This window comes from Centropristis striata, chromosome 20 (assembly GCF_030273125.1).
Source record: "Centropristis striata isolate RG_2023a ecotype Rhode Island chromosome 20, C.striata_1.0, whole genome shotgun sequence".
NCBI classification, from domain to species: Eukaryota; Metazoa; Chordata; class Actinopteri; order Perciformes; family Serranidae; genus Centropristis; species Centropristis striata.
In genome coordinates this window covers 11,772,616-11,795,622 of record NC_081536.1, presented here as the reverse complement: position 1 = coordinate 11,795,622, position 23,007 = coordinate 11,772,616, and the positions used below count along the sequence as shown (strand labels likewise).

Below are 23,007 nucleotides of genomic sequence, written 5' to 3'. Positions count from 1 at the left end.
GTTTTTGTAATGTTTACAACACATTAAGGGGGTTAGAACAACAGGGGCTGTGATTGATTGTGTATGTTTTTATTCAGTAAATCTTCACTGAATCATCCTTGTGTCGCCACAATCACCCAGACGTCTCCATAAGTGACGAGTCATCACATGCACATTCTATGAATTCTCTGCAGTGATTCTGTGTGGACTCACATGAGTGAAAGTTAGAGATGGAAATGTAATTTTTTTTAAAAGGAAGGACACTTGTTGTTCCTACAGTCAAAACCAAAGCTCCTAATTTTGAGTTTCAGATTATGTCTTTAAAAGCACAATGAATAGGATTTTTTGGAGAAAAACCCCCCACTAATGTATACAAAAATAGTCCCTCCAAACGATCACTCATGACCAGTGGTGGAATGTAACTAAGTACATTCACTCAAGTACTGTATTTAAGTACAATTTTGTGGTATCTGTACTTTACTTTAGTATTTACATTTTATCTAACTTTATATTACATTTTTTCAACCACAGCTCATGACCCAATAGAAGTATGAGGCAGTGTCTCTAATTCATTTTCATTTGTCTTTTCACCTTATTGTCTTCGGGACATTTCTTAGCATCAGCTTTTGGGCACTAGGTATGCAGAACTCAAACTTACAGTACACAATAAAACTTTTTTTCCTTAAGATGTTTTTGATCATTTAAGATAGTTCTGATCTCACTGATGTATGTTTGTGTTCATTTTTCTCATAGGTTTGGCCTAAATAAATTGTCACACTATAAAAAGGGTGTGTAATGGCATGATTGACAGCTGTGACCTACTTTCAATACGAGTCAGGCAGGTGTATGGTCAGGACCATAATGCTGTGGTTAGATTCACAAACTTTGAGATTGTTTACAGATTTTATACAGCTTTACATTTCTGAAGCGATTTAGATTTGTAAACTGATATTCTCTCCATCTTTCAATCCTCACTTGCTTCTGGCTTAATGATTGAACCAGAGCATTCAGTATTTAACATGGTGTTAGATCACCTCCTGTTGGCATACAAGTGTACTACATATTGTCCAGACACAAAGCAGCACAGTTGGAGAAGAGAGGTACCAAAATAGGTTTTATTTTACATAAGAACATTGTCAAAACTTGAAAACATTTTTGCATATAAACCTTTTAAAACAAGGAGACAATGTTTGAATTTCACAGATTGTACAAAATATTGACAAAAAAAGAAAATCATTTTCATGAGTGATTCATACCCCCTTTTGCATCTTTATTTGAACCCACCACCAAAACTAATGCAGAGTGCAGCCTTTAGATGCCATTCATAGGTCAAGTAAACATTACATCTTCTAAACACTAGTAGTGTCAACTGCTAGTTCAGTCTTTCTCAGCGAGAGTCTGTGATGAGGCCGTACAGTTCAGTATGTACATCCAAGCTCTTAAGAAGTCTCACAGTTAAGTTCAAATGGAGTTTTTTTTTTTTTTTTAGTTTATAGGAATCACTGAATCAAAGTCTGGGGTAATACATTATTATTTAAGGCTTGCATTCTGAAAAGTGGAAGTATTATGTAGTAGAGCTGAAAAAATCCAAAAGCTTAAACACATTAAAAACTAGCACCAACTTGCATTTTAATTAAGCCCAAGCTTTATCAACATTCATTTTTTTTATTAGAGAAAAGCCCGTTGTGTTGCACTGGAACTCATATCTTCACACAAAAATGATCAGAGGTTAACTAATTCTCATTAAAAGGGGTAGTTCAGATATTTTGAAATTGGGTTGTATGACATACCAAACCAGTGTCAGTGTGTTACCTACAGTCGAGTTTGGAGAAGAAGGCATGAGTACCGACAACGTACCTTTAACAGTATATTAATGTTATTAGGAGCGGTGTGTTGCCATTCAAATTGTTTTTATTCTGCAAAGACAGAAAAACTTCAGTTCATTAGTTCTTGAGTTATAAAAAGATGTAAACATTGACCGTGGAAAGGAGGTTTTTCTTGATTATACTGTTTCCATTTTGACAAGCATGCTCATAATACTCAATTTCACAGACACTGTCAATAGATGGTGCATTAAAATGGCGACGATGCACTAAAAACGTCCCATTAAATATTTGCAAAGACACAAAGTTTGATTTAAGCGAAATGAAATCATAGCCTTGCTTATCCTCATATCAAACAGATGTTTTTGTATTTCTCAATTCCAGATTGTGTCACAATATTTAGGTATTATTTCTCGCACAATTGACGACTTTTAAAAAGGTGGAAGCTCTGTCCGTCATAGAGCAGCTGCTTTATTAAAATAAGTCAATTTCCTGAGAATTTACAGTTCCCCACATGTGAATAAGCTGTATTACAACAGATTTGGCAGACGATCGCAGGCACTACTAATCAAGTCACTACACATTTCCACATGCATGGCCCTGAATCAAAACTAGATGGAGGAAAGAAAGATGTTCTGACTTCTTGATGAGGAATACAAATCAAAACTTCCTCCTGTGGCACTATAAATCACCTGCTTTATTGTTTTGCTCCAGTATGAACATTTAATTATTAATCATCTTTAAGAAGAGAAGATCTGGCTTTTTATTTGCAGCATTTTTCGCACAGTAAATGCCACAGAAGGTGTTAGTGCAGCATCTCAAGTCTGAGAGGGCTGCACTCTCAATCACAACTAATAACAGCAAACTATCACCAAGCTAACAGAAAAGAATCTACATCACTACCAATCTGACACCACTATATATTAACTATTGAAACTGAACACATTAACAGCCCTCCAACATCAAAGACTTGAGTATCTGTAGGATTGTATGTAACTTTATGCAAACTCTGGTGAAAATTTAGCAGGTCAGGACACTTGATTTAGAACACTATCATTAAAAAATAAAATATTTCATGGCTCAGTTTTCATGTCAACTGGAAATGTTGTAAATGACAAATGTTTACCGTTTGTAACCTGTGATGAGTTCATCCACAAGCAGCATTTGATATGAGGTGTGGTTAAACACTGACTCGTGTTGAGAGAGAAGAGCTAACTAGTGATTTAGTGTCACAGAAGATGGCACAGAGATGACCTACCCACATTACACACAAACCATAACCGCTTTTAATTAATTAGTGTCACCTGTTAGATTCCAGTTCAACTCAACCAGAAATAATTTCTCAAAAATCATTTTCATCACAAAATCACTCCCCTTGCATACAAAAAACAAAATGAATGCAGATCCAACAGCAAAGTTAAACACTGCACTGATTGCAAGCACATGTAAATTAGGGCGACTACTTGCTGTCGCCTTCCCAGGCATAAGCATTTATTATGCTTCTGATTTTTAACAATGGCATCATTCTCATTCCTAAAACTCATCCTCACCCAAAGAGTACAAGGTAAAAACTTTCCCTTTTATCTTTCCTTTTCCTAGCTCTCAACCCTACTTGTCCTTACATTCCCCCCACGCTTTCTTTGCCATTTAGATTTAAGACTGAAGTGCATTATTCACCAAACTAGCTGCAAAGCTGCCCCACTTATCATCTTCAGTTCAGTGCTCTCCACCTCGCAGACAAGACAAGTCCTCAGCAGGTTGTCCTGTCCCGTGCAGAGGCAGAGCTGTAGACTCACTGTAGATCTTGCTTTTTAAGCAAGTCTTGCTGAGCGTTGGACAGATTAGGGGAGCGCCCAGACTTAGGGGGATTGTTGGTTCCCTCTACAAACATGTTAGGGATGTCCTGTCCAAAGTAGATCTTACTGTTAGCTGCAATGGCCTGGAACTTCATCAGCTCCAGGTACTCTGGAGTTAACTTCACCTGTGAAGATTTAGAAGAAAGACAACAGTGTGTGAGGATCAGATTATGGCTGGGTCATTATCAGTGCTCATGACAATATTGGTGAGAATCTTAGAGGTGGAGTCTGAGATTCTGAAGATATTTGAGTTCAACACTCTAACGAATACAACCCTCCAGCCAGGGCTCCTATTTTAACAGTCTTTCCCCTTCTGCATGATCACGATCAGAATAGTGATGTATGGCATTTTGTTTCCTCATTTACAGAGCAAGGATTGTGTATAGACCCCGGATATATTTTCAGCGCACGGACAAAACCCGACAGCAATTTGACATTAAATGTAATGGATGGGAGTTGCGGACTCCACCTTTAATGTGATCTGACAATGTACAACACGGCTTAAAGTGAACATTACATTTTGCTGCTCGCTCATCTGTAGAGGATTTTTTTTTGGGTTCCAAAAAAGGAGGGAATTCAGTTGTGTGAAGGTGGCTGATAGCATCAACATTCAGAAAAAAAGAGCCAGAGCTACACGCAGAACAACAGCCACATACTCTCACAGAAAAACTACACTGACCATGAGACAAGTCGATTCAGGGTTAGAGTCAGCTCAGCTGACAATGATTCATCAATCACAGTGTTTTCCCTATCTGCACCGCCTCACTGAAGAGGAATTATTGATTTTATTTTTTTCATAGTTACTATACAAACTTGACATTTAAGGTTGAAATGATGGTACTTAATAATGTAGAGTTCAAGTATTGCATTTCTGAATGTTGTAGTGTTGTTTTTATGGGAGATTGAATCTTTTTATTGTTTTTCTTTAAAAGACAGCACATTATTCACTTAAATTTTAGCATACGGAGCGGCAAGACACCCTTCAACCAACACTAAAAGAAGGCAGTACATTTAGAAACCCACTAAATTCTGAGGGCTTGTTTTCTGTAGTATATGTTGGAATCTGCTTTCCCCCAGGTAGCATAATTGGCAGACAATGTAACAACTGGAGTAACTTCGGGAACTCTACCTGGCAAAGAGCCCCGCTGACTAAGGAGGCAAAGCGGGCAAAGAGGGAATTTAATAAAAACGTTTGAAAAGTTTCCACTTTAATGTTCCATATTGACTAACACCATTATAGGAGGTCTATTTGCATTAACGGCTCTGATCAGAGAAATATTTCGGCAGTAGCTCTGCCTCGATCAGCACAGACAGAATACATGCGCTCACTGTGTAAATCTGACCACACCTGCAGAAATTATCATATTACAATTACATTATTATAACTATTACAGTGTAACAAAAACTATATTGCAGCTATAAAAACCCTCCCAATGTTGTAACAGATATTGGATGTGTGCTTCTGTATGAAATTTGGCCAACAGTATTTTTTACCCTGTTTGCTTCAGCAGTCTTGGCAGCTGTGTAATATTCTGCATCAGCCCGAGCCTTCTCCCTCGCCAAGAAGGCAGCATCTGAAACAAAGAGATACTGTTGAATGAGACAGACACATGACAGACAAGTTTACCATTCACCACAGAATACAGGAAGACACAAATCCATCTCACAGAAGAGAAGTGAAAGCAGCAATGCTAACCCTCTATTTCAGAGATCTTCCTTTCCGTCTCCTTCTCCATCACTTTCTGCTGGAAGTGGATCTCTGCCACCTGGGCCACTTTCTGAGCCTCTGTGGGACAGAAAACATGTGAGTTGTAACAGCTGTACACAAGGTGGAAGGAAATAGTGTCGTTACACTTGACTGACTGAAAAGGGGAAACAGCTAAAATTGTAGTTGTGTCGGTCATGCAAATAAAAAAAATAGGCTGATTTACAGTAAAAAAACGTCACATTTACCAATAATGGCCCTCTTCCTTTCAGTTTCGGCTTCCTTTTCCACCACCCTCTGAGTCTGTGCAGTTATTAACAGCCGAGTTTTCTCTGCTTCCCTGCATATACAACACACATACACAAAAAAAATGTTTTCATTTCTGTGTTGTCTTATTGAACTGAGTGGGTGGGTAACAGGCTACAATTTGAAACACTAAGACTGCGCTAGTAAGTAGATTTACAAACTCACATGAGTTCGAAGTTCCTTCTGATTGATTCAGGGATCTTTGGCTTGGTAACACGGACTGCCTTCATCAGGACGTTGAAACAGTGCAGAGGAAAAACAGAAAAAAGAAAAGAAAAGAAATTGACCCTTTGCTCACAGTCAATGTGCCAATATAATTCAGACACTGCTGGTTAACCGCTGGTTAAGGTTTTCAAGTTAGAACGGGTGTACCTGTGGATGGATTTCCTGAAAAAAATAAAAATCAATAAACCCTGCTTGATTTGAACTGTTACTTACTGTCTGTGGTCGCCAAATTAATATTACAGTATTATTAACATTACAAAAACTGCAGTAGCTGCAGTCAATTTGCTGGAAACTGCAATTCCTCTCCAGGCGGGAGAGTTTGTCAATGCATCTTCTAAAATCGTTCAACTTTTCATTGCTTAATCTTGATACGTGTTGCAATCTGGCCACTGTTGGGACCAGCCTAAACCTTTAACACTCCTGCGATTGTCCAACCCATCCAACCCAAAATCTGATAAATTATGCTCAGTACAATATCTGCTAAGGCTCTGTAGCTACACCATAAACCCAGTATACACAACTGTAAAGACAGCTTCAGTCTTCAAAGGCCTTTGCAAACATACCTTTTTTATTTTGTAACCAATATATTTCAGCTTTGAGAAAGCCAGATTTTGTCACTGTGACTTGAATTCCAGTCTTTTTACTCACTATTACCCTCAAGTTGTGTGGGCATGTGTTTAAATACCTGTATTGTTAGTCCAGGTGCCATAACATTTAGATCTTTCTGCAAAGCAGTCTTCAGGTTCTCATCTATAATGTCTACAAGACAAAAAAAAGAGTAGCATTTTAGGAATGTCATGAATGAACACCCAGGACAAGTTGCCTCCTTTGCATTGTAATAGAATGAAACACCATCTGTTTTTATTACAAAAGCGTACTCACCAAACAACTCAATATAGACTTCCTGTAGTGTGTGTACACTGCAAAACTGGTTAAGTTCATGGTGAATCTTGTTGAAAATTAGAGTTTTGTCATAATCAGCCGTGTAGTTCCTCACAATCTCCACCACTGCACAATAATGAACAAAGGCAACAGTTGAAATGCTAAACAGCTGCAAGGTTAATGTGGCAACCAAATAAGGAACTTAGAACATGTTTTACCTGCTAGGGGGACCAGCATGTTAACAACTTCTATTCTGTCGAAATAGATCATCACACCACCACTGTGAAGGAAAGAAAAATCTGTTAAAGACATGATAATTTTCATGATTTATTAACAGCTAAATTAATATGCTGAGTCTTACCTTGTTCCACAAGGCACATTCTTGATCTCATCAGTTTGGAGAGTAGTCTGAAATAAAAAACATAAATCATGATAACATGATCAAATAATGATAAAGATTAATCTCAGACTAGATTGGGTCATTTTATGTACATAAAATGACCCAATTCATGACATTTTTCCAAATTGTGTGTTCCTGGTTGGTAAAAAGCTACTAAATTAAGTAGTGAATCCTTGTTTTAAGTTTACTTGTTTCAATATTACATAAAATATGCACAGCACACACACACTTAGTAGCTGTTTATCATGAAAGACGCCCAGTTTGTGCATCTTTTTAAGCGTTAAATTCAAGCACTTTCAAGGTACTTCAAAGCCAATGTCATGTCATATCTCAATTAGGAAGCTACATGTGATGATTTTATTAAACTTTATTGTTGTCATTTAAGCCCAAATAACATAAAAGGTTGATCAAAAATATCTCTTAGTTGCATAAGGCGAGAAAAGTTTTTTTTATTATATTATATATTTTTTCAAATTGAAACAATTATATTCTATGCATGTTTAGTGGCAAAAAAAAGTGCACAAAACTGGTGTAAAATAAAAGCCGCTGCAGCCATGACTGAATGGCAACTGTTTGAATGCTGCAGCTGATTTATTTATAGAACATCTCTTTTTGGTTTTCATGCATCAGCACCTTCTCATTGACTCTTACATTGCACATGCTGTTGCTTACAGACCATGTTTCAGCACTGAAAGGTAAGTTTACCTGCACTGATCTGTAGGTGGTAATGAAAGGCAGCATAATGTGATATCCAGGACCGTTGGGAGAAGTCAGCAATGCCCCACCCCTGAAACAAATATAAACAAATTATTTGGTCAGACTTCCAACATGAGATCATCTACTGATAATAATTAAAGAGGGTGGACAAAAGAACAGGACTGAAGGGTGTTTATTTAGGTGCAACACTAATTTATGAGGGTGTAGTTATGTTTTTTTCTTGGATAACACTGCAATATAATGCAGGGTGTTCCTGTTATTTTTCCAATTTATGAATATAATCATCAATCCAGGTTTAATATATACATAATGTCCCATATTTTATAATGTAGTTGTGACGTTCTATTCAATTTAATGTCCCTCAAGGTCTAACTTCCCTGCAGGGAGAAGTAAAAGTTCTATCTTAATCACTGTTGGGGATCAGTTTGTGCAAGTTTTGGGGTTGGTTTGGGGTTTGGAGCTGACAAATGTGTAGTGATATTTACATATCCAGGAAAAACTTGCGTGAATCATTAATATGGAAGTAGGACTCTACAAAAAAAATACGCCATCCAATGTCATTTTGGTTGGGTTCAGATATTAAGGGTTTGTGTTGTCACACCTGTAGTACACAGCAAGATGTCCTTCTTCTATCTTGTGGATTGAGGAGTGCAACAAGATGGCCATCACTCCTGCTATTGCTCCAAATACTGCCCCTACATGCGGCATCGTCATCTTCACTTGTGTTCACCTACAGGCAGAGAAAGAAGCATAAACATGCTGAAATATTTATACAACATTATATACTCAGGGTACCATTAGGCCTGTGGTCAATCATTTGCTGTAATTGTAGCAACAGCAACACTGCCAAGCTGATGAAATATATTGCATTATGCTGAGAGGTGATTCTAACATTTAATCTACCATGAAATGGAGTGGACAAAATATCATACACTTCTCAGTACTAAAAAAGGAATAGAAGTGTATTTTAAAAGCATTTTCACTGAGCTGTGTTTAACTAAACTTGCAAAGGGTCTAACTGCAGATGATGAAAGCTCTGGTATAACAGAGAAAGACATTACATTTCTAGCTCTTTACTGCATCTTTGTTATCAAAAAAATAGTAAATGCTCTGAACGTGTGGCTGGGTTGTTAGTCTATATTTTTTGTTGTTGTCGTTTCTTTCCATTTTAAACAACTTAATAAAGTATAATAATACATTATACATACATTACATATACTTGCGATACTATATATACACTTTAGCATATTTAGATTAACTGTGTCAGTTATTTTCACTACACCAAGGGTCAGCTCGGAGGTGTAATGTATCCTGACTTTACCACAGGTGCACCCAGGTCCAAAGCGTGAATTGAACGCAACCCATAGCCATTCGCAGCAGTTCGCTAAAACATTTCAGGGTCCTGCAGCAAGTTTATAGTTAATGTCTATTAAGTAAACGTTAGTTATAACCCTAAAGTAATGGCTGTAACAGTTATTATGTTGTGATATTGATACCAAGCAGTGCGTTGGCTGCCTCTAAAAGAAAGTGCATTTCACAAGTGGGCAGAGTGTTAACGTACAGCTAACGCTAACATACACGATTAGCTAGCCTGCAGAATTAATAGTAAGCAAACTAGCGAGTAATTCCTGTCAACACATGAAGCAACGTTTCTACACCACAGCTGTCAATCAAATATGACAGTCACACTGTATTTCTGGATCTATTTAATTCAGCAATAGCAAATGCTGACACACCAGTCGCTTGGAAACGGTAAGCTAGCCGGGATAGCTCGCAGGCTAGCGCTTACTATCGGGTGGATTCGGAAGTCCGTCAGTTTCTTTTAGCTCAATGCTACATTAGCCTGCTAGTCTGCAAGCATAAAGCAAATCAGTTAACTCACCTGGCAGAGCGATGAAATAAATGTATCAATGTGTACGCGTTAGAATGAATGACTTGTTTATGATAAATAAAATTACCACTGTATCGAAACGTATCCCTTGCTGGTCTTATCAGTCACCGTCCCATCCCCCTCACCCCGCCTCCCACAGCTTTCGCTCTCGCTTTTACATGTTACATTATGCTGCTTTCAGGTGCTGTCGGAAATATTGAAGATATTGTAGCAAAAAGTTCCGTAGACTGCACATTGACTGATCAATAAAAATAATAACATTAATTTGTCAACTATTTGCTCAGTAGAAATAGATAAAATCCAATAGAAATCAGTCAGTACCCCGATTCAATAAAACTTGGTCTACATTTATTCAAAAATTCACCTCTACAAATGCCTGATCCCAATTCCAAAGAACTTTGCAACACACCTCCTCCCTGAAATATCCACACATATAAGCACTTATAAATACAAAATGCATGCACACTTACACACACTCACACACACACATACGCATCTATAGCATTTACATAAAATTCCCCCATTGGTCTGTCTGTCTGTCTGTCTGTCTGTCTGCTGATTTGCTTATCAGCATACATGTCTAACATGTCTAACTATCAGAAATCAATGTTAACAACAACTAGTGTTGTAAATGTCAACTCTTTATTTCTTTATTTTTTTTGAGCATTTGATTGACCTTTCTTGTTCTGTAAATAAAAAGTAAAGTTGTCCTCCAAAAGTGTGTGTGTGTGTGTGTGTGTGTTTTATTTTAAATAAATAAAAAATAAATCAGTCAGTACATAAATCAGTTAGCAATAATGTTCAGTTCTGCCTTGCACTCACGTAACCTCAGTAGGACGCAGGTTATATTGACTCAAAATTAGTGTTTTATATGTATAGTACAAAAATAAATATGATTATTTTTAAAATTCTTAATTATTTAAATAGAGTACTGGTTCTTATAAATACAATGGGGAGTCTAAATCTCTTAATTTGTGACATAATCGTTTGACATAATCGTAAAAATCTGTTGTTTTTAAATTCTGCTGTTGTTTTATTTTGTTACACCAAGGGTATATATTGAACCAATGCGTATGAGTCAGCAAATTGACATAAATGGTGGAATTTATTATCATAAAAAATAAAAACTATCATATTCATGATTTTAAAGGAGTACTGGGTTGTATAAGTAGAATAGGGGGATAATTCCCTCTCTAGTTGATGTTTTTTAAATTCTGTTATTTTGTTACACAGAGTGTGTAAATCATAGTGTGAAACAGATAATGTGTATGAGGCAGTTGGACAATATTTAATCCACCCTTAAACGTGGACAAAATAATAAAGGCCTCTCAGTAGTCCAAAAAAACAACAACTCTAAAAGAGGAACAGAAATGTCCAACTGCAGAGGAAAATGGTAATGAAAACTCTGGTATTAAAACGAAATACATACAATTAATCACACTTTACAGCATCTTTGTTTGCAAAGTTTTAGTAGTAACTCTGTTGCTGGTTCGTTCATACGTATTGTTGGACTAAAACTTAACGATACAAAATTAACTACAAAACTAAAAACTACAAAAGTAAATGTACAAGTAAATAGCCACATTTCTATTGACCAGAACCAACCAATCACAGTCTTCTAGCATTTGTACACGCTCTACGTATTACAAATAAATATAACATTTCTGTTAATAGTGCTGGACGTCATCTCCCCAAAGCATGTTAAAAGTAATTTCATTATTATTTCAGATCTTTTATAAACAAACACAACCAAATATGTATTCTTCTAATCAATAATCATGCTGTGGACTTATTATACTTAGTAAACACATGTAAACAGAAACGAAGTGACCCCTCATAATGCACCTTGACATTTGTACCCTTTAATAGCTCTCTATAGCCGTGTAAAGTAACTTTCATCCAAGCCCAAAGTACCTTATTTGTTGCAGAACTAGTTGAAACAGAAAAGGCAAAGAATATTTTAGAACTTTTAGTTCTACAATTTTTACAGAAATTTCATATCCATACTGTTATTATATCAGTACCTGGTTTTCAGCTCAAATAGTAAACCCTTGATGCACTACTCGCCAATATATTACTAATAGATTCAGTGAAATGTTTGCCTGGTATGTTTTAAATCATTACAAACAAATCTTCCAAGACAATATTTTATACTTAAGATTTTCCTCCTTTAATAATCTGTTTGATTTTTCAAAGATATGTTGAAAACACAGCGAGATGTCCCGACTAAATGCACTGCCTTCAACAATGTCTGTTACTTTTTGTTGTTTTCATTAAAATCATTTTATGCACGGTGTTAATGTCCCCTTGCTGTTTGGAGTTCAGCAGCTCCCAAGAGAACTTTGAACCCGGAGTCTTATAAACAAGCAGTTTCCTGTATGTCTGGTCCACTGTGTGAATGTAAATAACCAGATACTTACTGCCTTTAACAGTTTAACATTTGCAGAGTAAGGAAAAAACATAATATATGTGCCATCCATTTATAAAATTTATTCACATTCCGTCATGCATAGTTTGTCAGCAGCAATGTTTTAGTCTAATCAATATTACCAGTAAAATAAATAAGTCTTGGTTGCAGCTTTAAACTCAATAACATACATTGAAGTTAAAACATGATTAGTTTACCATATCATGCTTTTTCACACATTGTATTACAGCATTACATGTAAAAAGAAACAATATGGAATCACAAAGCTTTCAGATAGTGTAACTCTGATAAGGCACTTGTTTACAGTATATGTCTTCAACTCTTAACACTCAGTCTTTGGTCAGTTTCTACAGCTTCTGAGGTTGGGCTTTCACTGCTTCGTACTGAGTCCAGCTCCAGTCCTGATCCTGGATTGAGAACAAATACATTAATACTGCTACTAAACACACGTTCTCCATTTTCCATCTACTGAACAATTCCATCCCATTCTCCCATTTCAAAAAAGGAAAAAGTTACTTTATAGTCAGTGAACATGAATATGGTGACTGATCACATTTATGTCTTTTAGGTCAAGCAAAAAAAGTCAACGGTGGGTTTCTTCAGGGATCTGTTTACATGCATGAAAAGGCTCCTTCTCTCCTGCACAACATACCATGACACTGTGCTCCATCTCCTGGGTGGCGTCATGCAGCAGAGAAGTTAGTTGACTCAGATAACGCTGATTCTCATCCAGTAACTGATGAACAGTTTCACTGAAAGAGAAAAAAAGACTCTTAACTGACGGTATGAATGTGTTTTTGAGGTAGAACCACTTCTGTTCCACATAAAATTATCATCTTTCAGGATTTTGGGGCTCCATTTTACTGTTTTCAAAGTCACAGTAATGAGCCGATTATGAGCCCTCTTCTTTCGTGCATAGGGTGACCTCTTGTGGCAGCTTTGTGATTTGCACAAAACCTAGCTGCTGGTTTTTAGGATATTCAGATTTAAACAGAGAAAACAACCACAGTAATAGTCTATTGAGTTATGTGAAACTTGAAACGTACAGATTCTTACCTGTCAGTGGGTTGTTGCATAAGTGACTGTGATGGAGAATTGCTCTGGGCCTAAAGACACAACCACACATTGTATTAACTACATTACTCAAGCTCCTAAAACATCACTGAGTGCATTTCCATGGACATGAATAACCTGTATATGTTCGAGTTTTTGGGGTTGTCTGGAATGTACTTCACTAAGGCCATATGGTCAAATCATTTATTTAGCTGCTTTTGATTACAGTAAATGTTAGTTGCATGCAAACACCTTATTCCCCTTGTTGCCTGCTGCAGACTGCCTGCACAGACGCAGTGTCAGCCAAATCTTACTTCTGGAGCGATGAAGGATGGATTAGGTTTTGTCTTTTGGTAATAAAGGCAGCTGCATATCTTCATTAACTGCTCCCCTTTCCTACGAAGTCGAAGTGATGGTGAAAGTCAAAGCAGAGGACATTGTTATAGGAGTAGTGTAGCTTCTCACAAGAATCTTTCAGTACATAGTTAGAGAGAGAGAGAAAGATGGTGCCTGAGCTAAGAGCAGAAAGCTGTTACAGGAAAGTAGCTGGAAATGTACAGTGTCGTGTTTAATATTTCCTCACACTGTCATTTCCAATTACCTGCTGTAAACAACACAGCGCCAGCTTAAATAAGAATGTCCGTGCTCTTTAGGCCATATTCCCAATAATATAACAGTAATATAACAATAAGTATCATAAACGGGTCATTAAAGTCCATGTAATCACATTTTCTGACAGCTGAGAGTATTCTCTGTAGTGCCTCTTGTTTTTTACTCACACAGGCAATTTTGAGGAGGTACCAGAACTCTTTCTGTCTCTTCATTTGCATCTGCATCACTGCTGCCTCTGCGGTTTTTATGTTCTCCACCGCTCTCTCCAACTTTGGGAACAAATCAACGATGCGTCGCTTGCACACAAGAATTGTACTATAGAAATCATGAAAAAAAAAAAGATGAGGAAAACCACAAAGACACAAAGGGAACTGTAGATCAATATCTCAGTTGTGCTGAACTTGTGCATATCTGTTTGTACTACACTTGAATAAATTACCTCAGGTGAGTGTACAAGTCTTTCAGCACTCTGTCCTGGTTCTGAACTGTTTGCAGTATCATCTTCACCATGTCTGAGCTGTCACTGTAGCCATGTGGAGGGTCAGGACCTGTATGAACACACAGTCCTTGTACTATCATCTGACACAGCCATGCAAACACATACTACAAGCCCTCCTTGGTTCTCACATTAACAGCCATGCTCTGGAATTAATTAAACAAAGATGACCCCTGTGACACATTTGTTCACTGAATCCTTCAGCACATTTCTCCTGCCAAATTATTTATTTGTTTTAAATAGCAACAAGCAATATCAGATTTCACTGTATGACTATGCAGACTACTGACTATGAACAAAAAAGGAGGCCCCTATAACCCATGTCTACTATTTTAAATGTGTAATGTTTTTACTCACTTTTGCATTTAGCTTTCAGTTGCTTGTAGAGTTCAATAGCCTTGTCTTCACTGAAAAGAGGAAAAAATGAGAGTTCATTTTTGTGAATTCCGTTAAGGACGCAATAAGAGTGAAAACATCAGAGAGACACTAACAGCTGTTCCATTACGTCCCCCTGTCTCCTCGCGAATGGACTCCTCTGCAACTCCACAATCTCAGAATGTAGAGCCACTATCTCTTCATCCAGATACCCCACATCTGCAACCTGTGTCAGAAAAAAACCCTTAGCATGTAGTGTTTGCAAGTAAGTTTGTTTAAAATAAATAGGGATCAAACAACTGCCCTACCTTTGTAAACTCATCAGCTTTCTCTTCATTTTCCTGCCAGGTCTTCAGCATTTTTTCAGAAGCTTCAGAAAAACAAACAACAGCAGATAGTTCACTTAAGGTTTAAGTAATTACTTTAAGGTGTGTATCACAGCAGGAGATTAACATCCACTCACAGATGCCCATGTGTCTCTGCTTGGTGTACTGCTCAAGGTCGTGCTGGATGCTGGTCTTAAAAAAAGCCAGTTTGGCTCGGAGCTGCTGCGACTGGGAGAACAGCAGGTTCTTGTACCGAGTTAAGTTGGTGTTGTAGCGCAGCAGGCTCAGCCTACACACACACACAAACACATGGTAAGGATGTTTCAGTGTGCATGGACAGTCTGTGTGTGTTTCTACCTGCTCTTCAGAAAGCATCTTCTTTCCTAGCACCACACGATAATTCTACTCCTTAAAGAATTGTCACTAGCACTTATTGATGCACTAATAGCTCTTATTGCACTATACCTTGATTGTTTGCTTTTATTCTTCCTGTAAGTCACTTTGGATAAAAGCGTCTGCTAAATAACTAAATGTAAATGTAAATGTTTGTGCACTTACATTGCGGCCCTCTGTCCCTGGTAAAGGCGGATGTAGTCCTCTTTCAGCCCGCAGATGTAGCTGACAGCTTCCCCCCACACCTTTCTCAGTGCAGACAGTGGGAGCTGTGTCTTAGTTTCCCTGACTGAGACAGCACATGATTCCCACATTAACATGGACATTACATTTACAGAATTACGGGGTAAAATATCAACAAAGATATTGCACACACAAACTCACTGTAAACTCAGAGGGAACTATATTTATAAATATAAATCTTACACTGTTGAGCACTTTTATCTGATTAACAACATTCTTACCAGTAGAACTTCCTCAGCTAATAATCTTACCTGCTAAAGACCTACCAATTCCTGGTTTCACTGATTTTATTAGTCAATGCGATTAAAAAAATCAATGAGCAGACTTTTTAACTTTTAAAATATAATTTGACTAAAGCTCAGTTTACAGGTGTATATCTCACCTATAAAGTTGACACTGTCTGGCAGAGGTCTGGCAGTCAGTGGCCCAGAGTACTTGGTCAGGCTCTTATCAAACAGGAAGACTATGGAGCTGTCCCAGCCTCGCTGAAAGCAGAGAAAAATATATCACTGTGAATAATAAAACGTGTGTTAGTGGCAGTTTGCAAGTATAGTCCATGCTGAGGTTTAAACTGGCATTTTCTTCCAGAGAAGCTAGACAGACTGAAAGCATTCTTATAGTCTGCAAACAATTTGTCACTTATTACAAACTGACTGAAGTTTTTTTTTGGATGGGGTTTTTCAATTTCTTTGTTTGTCTGTAAAAAGGATTGTGCAAAATCTTCTGGCCTGTATTTATGACACTTGGTGGAAAGATGTTGCATGGCCAAACTAAGAACCTTTATTTAAAATCCAAGGAATGAATCTTCACTAATCAGAAAAATTAGTTTCTCTATCCTATTTAATGGCTTACTTGGTCTGCCTTCTATGCTCTTCGTTGTCACACAAATACAGGAAACAGCTGTCAGCATGTTGTTTAAATGCTCTGAACATTAACATACAAATAAGAGTATGAGTGCACCTCTCTTCTTCTAGTTGACCCTTTTTATTTTATTCCACAAAAGACCCATCAGAAACTAAATGTTAACTAAACTGCCCTGAAATCTGAAGGCAAAACAATTTAAATCCAATGACCAGAAACAGCAAGATCAGTGAAATTCGGAAGTGACCAAAACTTCAAAACAAAAACAATATTTTGTGATGCGTATGTACTTGTGGCTGGGCCTGTTTGACATTACCTATTTTTGTTTTATGTGTGTGTGTGTATGTGTATGTGTGTGTGTGTGTGTGTGTGTGTGTGTGTGTGTGTGTGTGTGTGTGTCACATACCAATCCCTCTGGCAGACAGTGTGCGGGTGTTCTGCGTGGGTCCAGGGAGATTCCCGTCTCCAGCAGCAGCTCTTGACTCAGCGGGGAGATGTGTGTCTGAGTATGTGTCTCTAGACGAAGCTGCAGGGAGTGCAAGTTCTCCTCAGCACCCAAAACCAAAGAGTGCAGCTGGGCTGACGTCATGTCCAACACATGAATCACCTGGAGAAAGAAAGACACAAAGCGAGTGAATGCTGTCCTGAATTAGAATATATAAACACAGCCTGGTTTAAAGGAGTCTAAATACAAGCGAGGTTCATGTTATTAACCTTCATGCTGAGAATATTCTGCAGAGCTGTGAAGCAGAATGGCTTGTTTGTGTCAGGATGCAGCTCTCCACCACGTGTTGCAGCATCCCACATTAACAGCATCTGCAGTAGAGACTCAACTGGTTCCAGCAGAGGCCTATGAACACAAACGCACACACACACAGGTTAGATCTAAGTAAGCACAAGGGACACTTGACAGGTAGGGATAAAAAGTGCCTTTTTTTGTCTCTACCGGCTGAGATTGTTGGGATATGGGAGATGTGTTGAGAATCTGACTTCTCCATTCATGTCCTCCACTGCCATGATGTCTTTAGGACCTTTGTTCTTCACTTTACTTGTCCTATAAAAAGCAAGAAAACATGTAAACATAGAGAACTACATATAAAGCCAATAAATTGAAAACTAGACCCATAAAGTAAAAGTCAAAATCATTACAATACTAAAACCTCTATACCATACACAGAACTGGGTGATTACTTTTTTTTAAATTTTCAATTAAAAATTTGGCTTCCTAGGATTATAAAAACAAGATAAATGAGAAAGCAAAAGTATACATATACAATTGTGTGACATACATTCCTGGATTTCAGTGAGTCTTTAATGTGTCTGATATCAAATGTAATACAACATAGTTTAGTATCATTATATATTGTGGTAACACTTGAATATAAGACTTTGCTGATGACTCACCACTGTACAGGCTGCATGTGATGTAAAAAGGGGCGAAAGCCACAAGTACATTCAAAGATCACTGTCCCAAAGCTCCAGTAGTCCACGGATACAGTGTAGCGTTTACTCTCAAACAGCTCTGGAGCCTGGCACACATACAGATAGATTTACAAAAACAGGGCTTGATTGTAAACATCTACTGAAAACAACAACAACAACAACAACAAACATTGTTTCCAGGGCAATGTCATTGTGATGCAAAACTTACCAAATACTGGAGAGTTCCAACAAAGGATGTACAGAGACTGCCCTGTTCTAGGTCTTTAGCATAACCCAGATCTATAATTTTATGGATAAGCTGGAGGAAAAAGCATAGTTTCATAATGAAAGCAAGGCACAGAAAACCATATATGAAATTGGAGATTATGCAGGCAGCTTGCATGTACAAAAATAAATTATTTCACCTTGCCACTGATCTCCTGCAGAACTATGTTCTCTGGCTTTAGGTCTCTGTGGATTATCTTATTTTCATGGAGATATTGGATACCACAACCTGTGTTTGTAAAGAAAAAAACATATGTATATATCTATGCATCAACATGTGATAACAGTAACTTTTTGTTAAAGTAAAATCTGAGTGGAAACACTACCTATGTCACTGAGCAGCGAGAGGACTTCACTCTCCTTTAGCCCACAACAGTTTTCTGGTTTATTCAAAACCTAAATGAAGACATATAGAGGTTAACATGGAAATGTTTGAAAAGACAACAACTTGTTTGGAGTCTTTACAAAATACCCACTTGGTACCTTGCGTAGGTCTCCTCCTGAGCAGTACTCCATGGCCAACAGAGGTAAGTCATTTAAAGCAATAGAGCTCATCTCCTCTGGAACTTCTCTAGCCTGAACGACATTCACATGGTTCAGCCTGTAACAGAAAGAGAGCCAAACATGCAACGATAGTTTAACAAGAAGAACATTTTCAGTGAAATTTGTTCATGGGCTGCTTTGTGGATGATTTACACTCACTTCCTCATGATCTGAATCTCTCTGCCCCAGCGATCTTTGTTCTTGGAGTTTAGCTCCAGGCGGCAAAGTTTCACTGCAATCTTCTCCCCTAACTCCTGCTCAACAGACACAGACCGGGAGTAAATCATCTGGGTCTGAAGTTTACATTCTCCTGGTATACAGGTGTAAGGCAGAACTTACAAGGTGCTGGTACAGGTAGACGTGCCCAAAGCCTCCCATCCCCAGTCTCTCCTTCATCTCCCAGGAGCCACACGGCTGGCTCTGTTTGAGTGCAGTCCGCTCCATAGTGTGAGGTCAGCTGGAGCCGCTGGGCAACGGAGGTAGTCTGTTCGCTAAAAAGAGCCAAAATACAAAATCTGTCACTGTCCAGAAACATCATAGACCACAATGTAGGTCTTAATCAAGGCTTCTGTTCTTTATGCATTTATACATCTACACTGAACCTTTAATACTTATTTATAAAAATATCATAAAAATGTCAGTAGCATTTCCCACTCTACTGAACATGCTAAAACATTTGTCACATATTTAAGCATTTTTAATATATATGTGATAGAAAAATCTGTATTTACTGCTTATATATGTTTATATCTTATTCCCATGTTTAGCTTTCATATATTAAATATGCAGGATGGGGCAACAATTCAATGTGCTAACTTATCATTACATCATATCTCAAAATACTGTGATACACAGTTACATCATCTACATTGATAATAACAAGCACATAGTAACTCAAGTTTCTCAGAAATTCTGAGATGAAATCTGATTTGAGAGAACATCATTTGATGACTGCAGTTGTTTTTTTAACTCACACTTTTTTCACTCAGTGCAATGTTAACTTTTGCACTAAAGTTACTAATTAAATGTGGAAATACACTTTGTATATGTCTATATCTACCTGTGTTATTTATTGTAGACAATTTATATATTGTATTGGCAGAAAATATGCTATATTGTTCTAAAAATGGTTTATTATTATTATTATTATTATTTATTGTGATATATGGCGTTCTTAATGTATGAAATTACCTATAAAGGCGTCTATAGATCGTCTTAACTAGTCATTTCCACACAGATACAGGGAGGACAAGACAGTCAGATCAGAGAGCCAGATGCATTTTTTTAATGTGAACTGTTGAGATAGCTTCCTTTTTTTTCTTCTGTCACACCTTAGTATAAAAGCTGACTGTATCTTTCTTTCTTTGGTCTTTTGTTTTGTGAAGGTATGAGCTCGATATGCTTACAAAAACGTGAAGGAAATCATTTACTTTCACATTCATTTATATTTTACAGCCTCTGTTTAGTTATCTTTTTTTATATTCCAGTGGTGCACATATTTTTTTGTACAGTGACATGATTTCCTCAAGGGAAAACAGTTTAATGTAATCTTTTATCACATTTACTGCTCATTATGTTTCACTTTGCTCAGCTGTCCTAGCCCTTTGTTACCATGTTACAGAGTTGAACTCAGATAATTCAAAGACAGCCTCACAATGTTGAACAAAAAGTCTACTAAAACACTTCACAAAACATTATAAACTCACCTGTGCAGGAGGTTAGAGTCGACAGGTGACTGTTAGCTTACTTTAGATGCCTGAACATTGTTGCTTCAGTTAGCTCACCGTGTTGTTTACGGCTCGTTTTCTTATGAAGTGTTTCAGCAAGAAGGTTAAACCGGCGAAATTATACCTTCACCCTTTCTAGCCCGCCAAACATGTCTTTAAAGTTGAAGTTTATGGTGTATTTTCGTAGTATTTTTGAGTGGAAAGCTGCTCGATAAATACGCAAAGTGAAAGTGTAGACTGACAGGCAGACATTGCTACTGCGCATGCGTGTCTGATAAAACAGCAGTGGATGGGACACATGTGGCTTTCTGCAGGACTACTCCCTCTGTTGGGGGATTTCCCATCCTCCCACACCCAAACAAACAGTAAAGTGTACACTGGCGGATTTAATATGAACAGTTTTTGTTAAATACGCTTATTGTTTTGTTGTTTTAGCATAGGAGCAACCTGGCCCATCAATAGCACCTAAGAAGGACTATTTCTAACGTTTGACAAGGTCTAAACTTGTCCCATAGATGGTGCCATATGCACAGCTTCAGTGATGATCTGAACGTCACAGAACAGTAGCCCCATAGTTTGTCCTTTGTTTACAGTTTTTCTCAGTAGCTTTGATACATTTCTCAGATCAGAATTGAAAGTCTTAAAAATACCCGTTCATGGTATTGCACATCGTAAAAGCACTTTCTCAGTCCTTACAAGAAGTTTTAAACGCTTTAAACCCTTAAAGACCTCTTTGTATATAGATGTTATGAAGGATTCATCACAGTGCTGACAGCTATGATGGCTCAGTCCCTGTTGTCCTCACAGACCGACATACACAGAGAGACAGTACGTGTGATGCAATGATGGACCAAGCAATCTAAAACAAACAACAACAACAACAAAAATTCAGAGGACGTCTGTTGAACATATCCTATAAAGTTTGCCGTGGACTAAACACAAAATGACAAAACACAGATGTACAAAAAGCTATATTTTATCTTTGCAAAACTGAAATAAACTTTATGGAGTTATAGGGCCATTAAATTAAGTGGATTAACATAACTCTACTGGACAATAAGACTTAATAAAACAAGCTGTTGGGTGTGCAGGATGGTGACCAACATTAAATCAGCCTTGTGGCAGCAGATGTGGCCATCACAAAGACCGTTTCTCCTTTTAAGTTATACCATATATCAGTTTAATAACACACCTTATGCTATCTATCATTATTATATATGGACATGAGTTGACGTCAAATCAAGAGAAAGGGCTTCAAAATAGTCTGATAATATGTTGGCCTCTGTTTTCTTCAAACACAATATAATTTAAAGTTGTGAAATGAACATGAAAGGCAGAAACCTAAGGTTACTCAAGACCATAGAATGTATAAATAATGGACGTGGTCTCCGTGACGTCACCCACAGAGACCCAAGACCAGACCACAGACCACAGACCAGAGAACACACACCTACTTCCCCTGAACCAGGATGCTGGCAATCTCGTGACAACAAAATGTCTGCAGCTAAGAACAACTATTTCTAAAACTTTGACAAGATCTTTATGTGTTCACTAGATATTGCCACATGCAAAACTTTTATCATGATCCAAAGTCATTACAGTGCAGTTGTTAGTCCTTTGTTTGAGCATAAACTCACATTAAGATTAAGATCTACTTTTGAAAAGGATGACCTATGTTTATACAAAGAAACAAAACCAGTTTAAACTCAAATCATACATATGATATAGTTAAATGTTATTTGACCTTACATCATAATTACTGTGTTTAAATCTGATTAAAAAGCAGAGGTAATGAGGCATTTCTTTTCCAGTATTGCTTAACAGATAAATAATAATCAATATATCTTCTGCTGGTTAAAGAGAGACATCTGGATAGGAAACAATGATGAGTCACAACTTTATCACTGTTACTAATGGTGCATCATGATTGGTCAAGAGGCTTTAAGCTGGAGGGAATGCATAAGATAAGATAAGATAAGAAAAGAAAAGAAAAGAAAAGAAAAGAAAAGGAAAGATAAGGTAAGATAAGATAAGATAAGATAAGATAAGATAAGATAAGATAAGATAAGATATGACTTTATTTATCCCACAGTGGGGAAATTTAGTTGTCACAGCAGTTCAAGATACAGACACATAGATATAAAAAACAGAATAAAGAATATAAACAATAAGACATATACATACGTTATATACGCATTATATACATACATTTATCCTATTTGGCATTTGTTATTTATTAATTATTGTATATATTATTTTTTGTGCATGCACACAAAATCAAGTGTAAGTGTACTAGTAGGTTGAAAAACAGTCTTATAGAAGAACACTGTACTTTTTAAAATCTAAAAATCCAGAACTCATCTTTGTCTACTGGTCAGGTGTTCCACCTGGTTCTTAAAAGTGAGTGCTCTTCAACCAGAGTTACAAATATTTGCAACATTCCACATATTTTAAGACCC

At 37.3% G+C, this 23,007-nt stretch overlaps 2 protein-coding genes across 8 annotated transcripts; both read right to left on the bottom strand.

Annotated features, from left to right (window-relative positions):
• Positions 1 to 1,080: 1,080 nt before the first annotated feature.
• Positions 1,081 to 9,941, bottom strand: erlin1 (ER lipid raft associated 1). Of its 2 annotated transcripts, none has more exons than XM_059359360.1 (12): positions 9,852 to 9,941; positions 8,495 to 8,623; positions 7,882 to 7,963; positions 7,138 to 7,184; positions 6,995 to 7,056; positions 6,777 to 6,902; positions 6,580 to 6,653; positions 5,835 to 5,893; positions 5,612 to 5,703; positions 5,355 to 5,444; positions 5,153 to 5,232; positions 1,081 to 3,783 (listed from the first exon to the last, which is right to left on the bottom strand). In XM_059359360.1, the coding sequence occupies exons 2-12, from the start codon at positions 8,605 to 8,607 to the stop codon at positions 3,595 to 3,597; spliced, it is 1,014 nt and encodes a 337-aa protein (XP_059215343.1). In that variant the 5' UTR covers positions 8,608 to 8,623; positions 9,852 to 9,941; the 3' UTR covers positions 1,081 to 3,594. The 2 variants fall into 2 exon arrangements, with proteins under 2 accessions (XP_059215343.1, XP_059215342.1); XM_059359359.1 differs by having other exon boundaries at positions 9,776 to 9,894.
• A 2,318-nt stretch (positions 9,942 to 12,259) lies between these two features.
• Positions 12,260 to 20,795, bottom strand: LOC131993899 (inhibitor of nuclear factor kappa-B kinase subunit alpha-like). Of its 6 annotated transcripts, none has more exons than XM_059359965.1 (22): positions 20,528 to 20,795; positions 19,161 to 19,312; positions 18,981 to 19,075; positions 18,762 to 18,879; positions 18,605 to 18,674; positions 18,419 to 18,507; positions 18,223 to 18,312; positions 17,976 to 18,100; positions 17,518 to 17,625; positions 17,286 to 17,421; positions 16,978 to 17,178; positions 16,093 to 16,195; positions 15,633 to 15,756; positions 15,212 to 15,363; positions 15,057 to 15,118; positions 14,865 to 14,974; positions 14,731 to 14,780; positions 14,317 to 14,425; positions 14,045 to 14,192; positions 13,269 to 13,318; positions 12,865 to 12,964; positions 12,260 to 12,619 (listed from the first exon to the last, which is right to left on the bottom strand). In XM_059359965.1, exons 2-22 carry the CDS (start codon positions 19,263 to 19,265, stop codon positions 12,560 to 12,562), a joined length of 2,205 nt encoding a protein of 734 aa, XP_059215948.1. In that variant the 5' UTR covers positions 19,266 to 19,312; positions 20,528 to 20,795; the 3' UTR covers positions 12,260 to 12,559. The 6 variants fall into 6 exon arrangements, 2 of the variants coding, with proteins under 2 accessions (XP_059215948.1, XP_059215949.1); XR_009396361.1 differs by lacking the exon at positions 12,260 to 12,619 and adding an exon at positions 13,518 to 13,661 and having other exon boundaries at positions 12,885 to 12,964; XR_009396362.1 differs by lacking the exon at positions 12,260 to 12,619 and adding an exon at positions 13,580 to 13,661 and having other exon boundaries at positions 12,889 to 12,964.
• Between the last annotated feature and the right edge of the window lie 2,212 nt (positions 20,796 to 23,007).

Excerpts from the sequence above, each read along its gene's own strand:
- erlin1 (XM_059359360.1), bottom strand. The coding sequence starts at position 8,607 with ATGACGATGCCGCATGTAGGGGCAGTATTTGGAGCAATAGCAGGAGTG. Across the intron at positions 5,704-5,834 it reads AGAAGGAACTTCGAACTCAT|GGAAGCAGAGAAAACTCGGC; the intron begins GTGAGTTTGTAA and ends TTGTATATGCAG. Across the intron at positions 5,445-5,611 it reads AAGGAAGAGGGCCATTATTG|AGGCTCAGAAAGTGGCCCAG; the intron begins GTAAATGTGACG and ends TCTGTCCCACAG.
- LOC131993899 (XM_059359965.1), bottom strand. The coding sequence starts at position 19,265 with ATGGAGCGGACTGCACTCAAACAGAGCCAGCCGTGTGGCTCCTGGGAG. Across the intron at positions 15,119-15,211 it reads GCAGAGACACATGGGCATCT|CTTCTGAAAAAATGCTGAAG; the intron begins GTGAGTGGATGT and ends GTTTTTCTGAAG. Across the intron at positions 14,781-14,864 it reads GGGGACGTAATGGAACAGCT|TGAAGACAAGGCTATTGAAC; the intron begins GTTAGTGTCTCT and ends TCCTCTTTTCAG.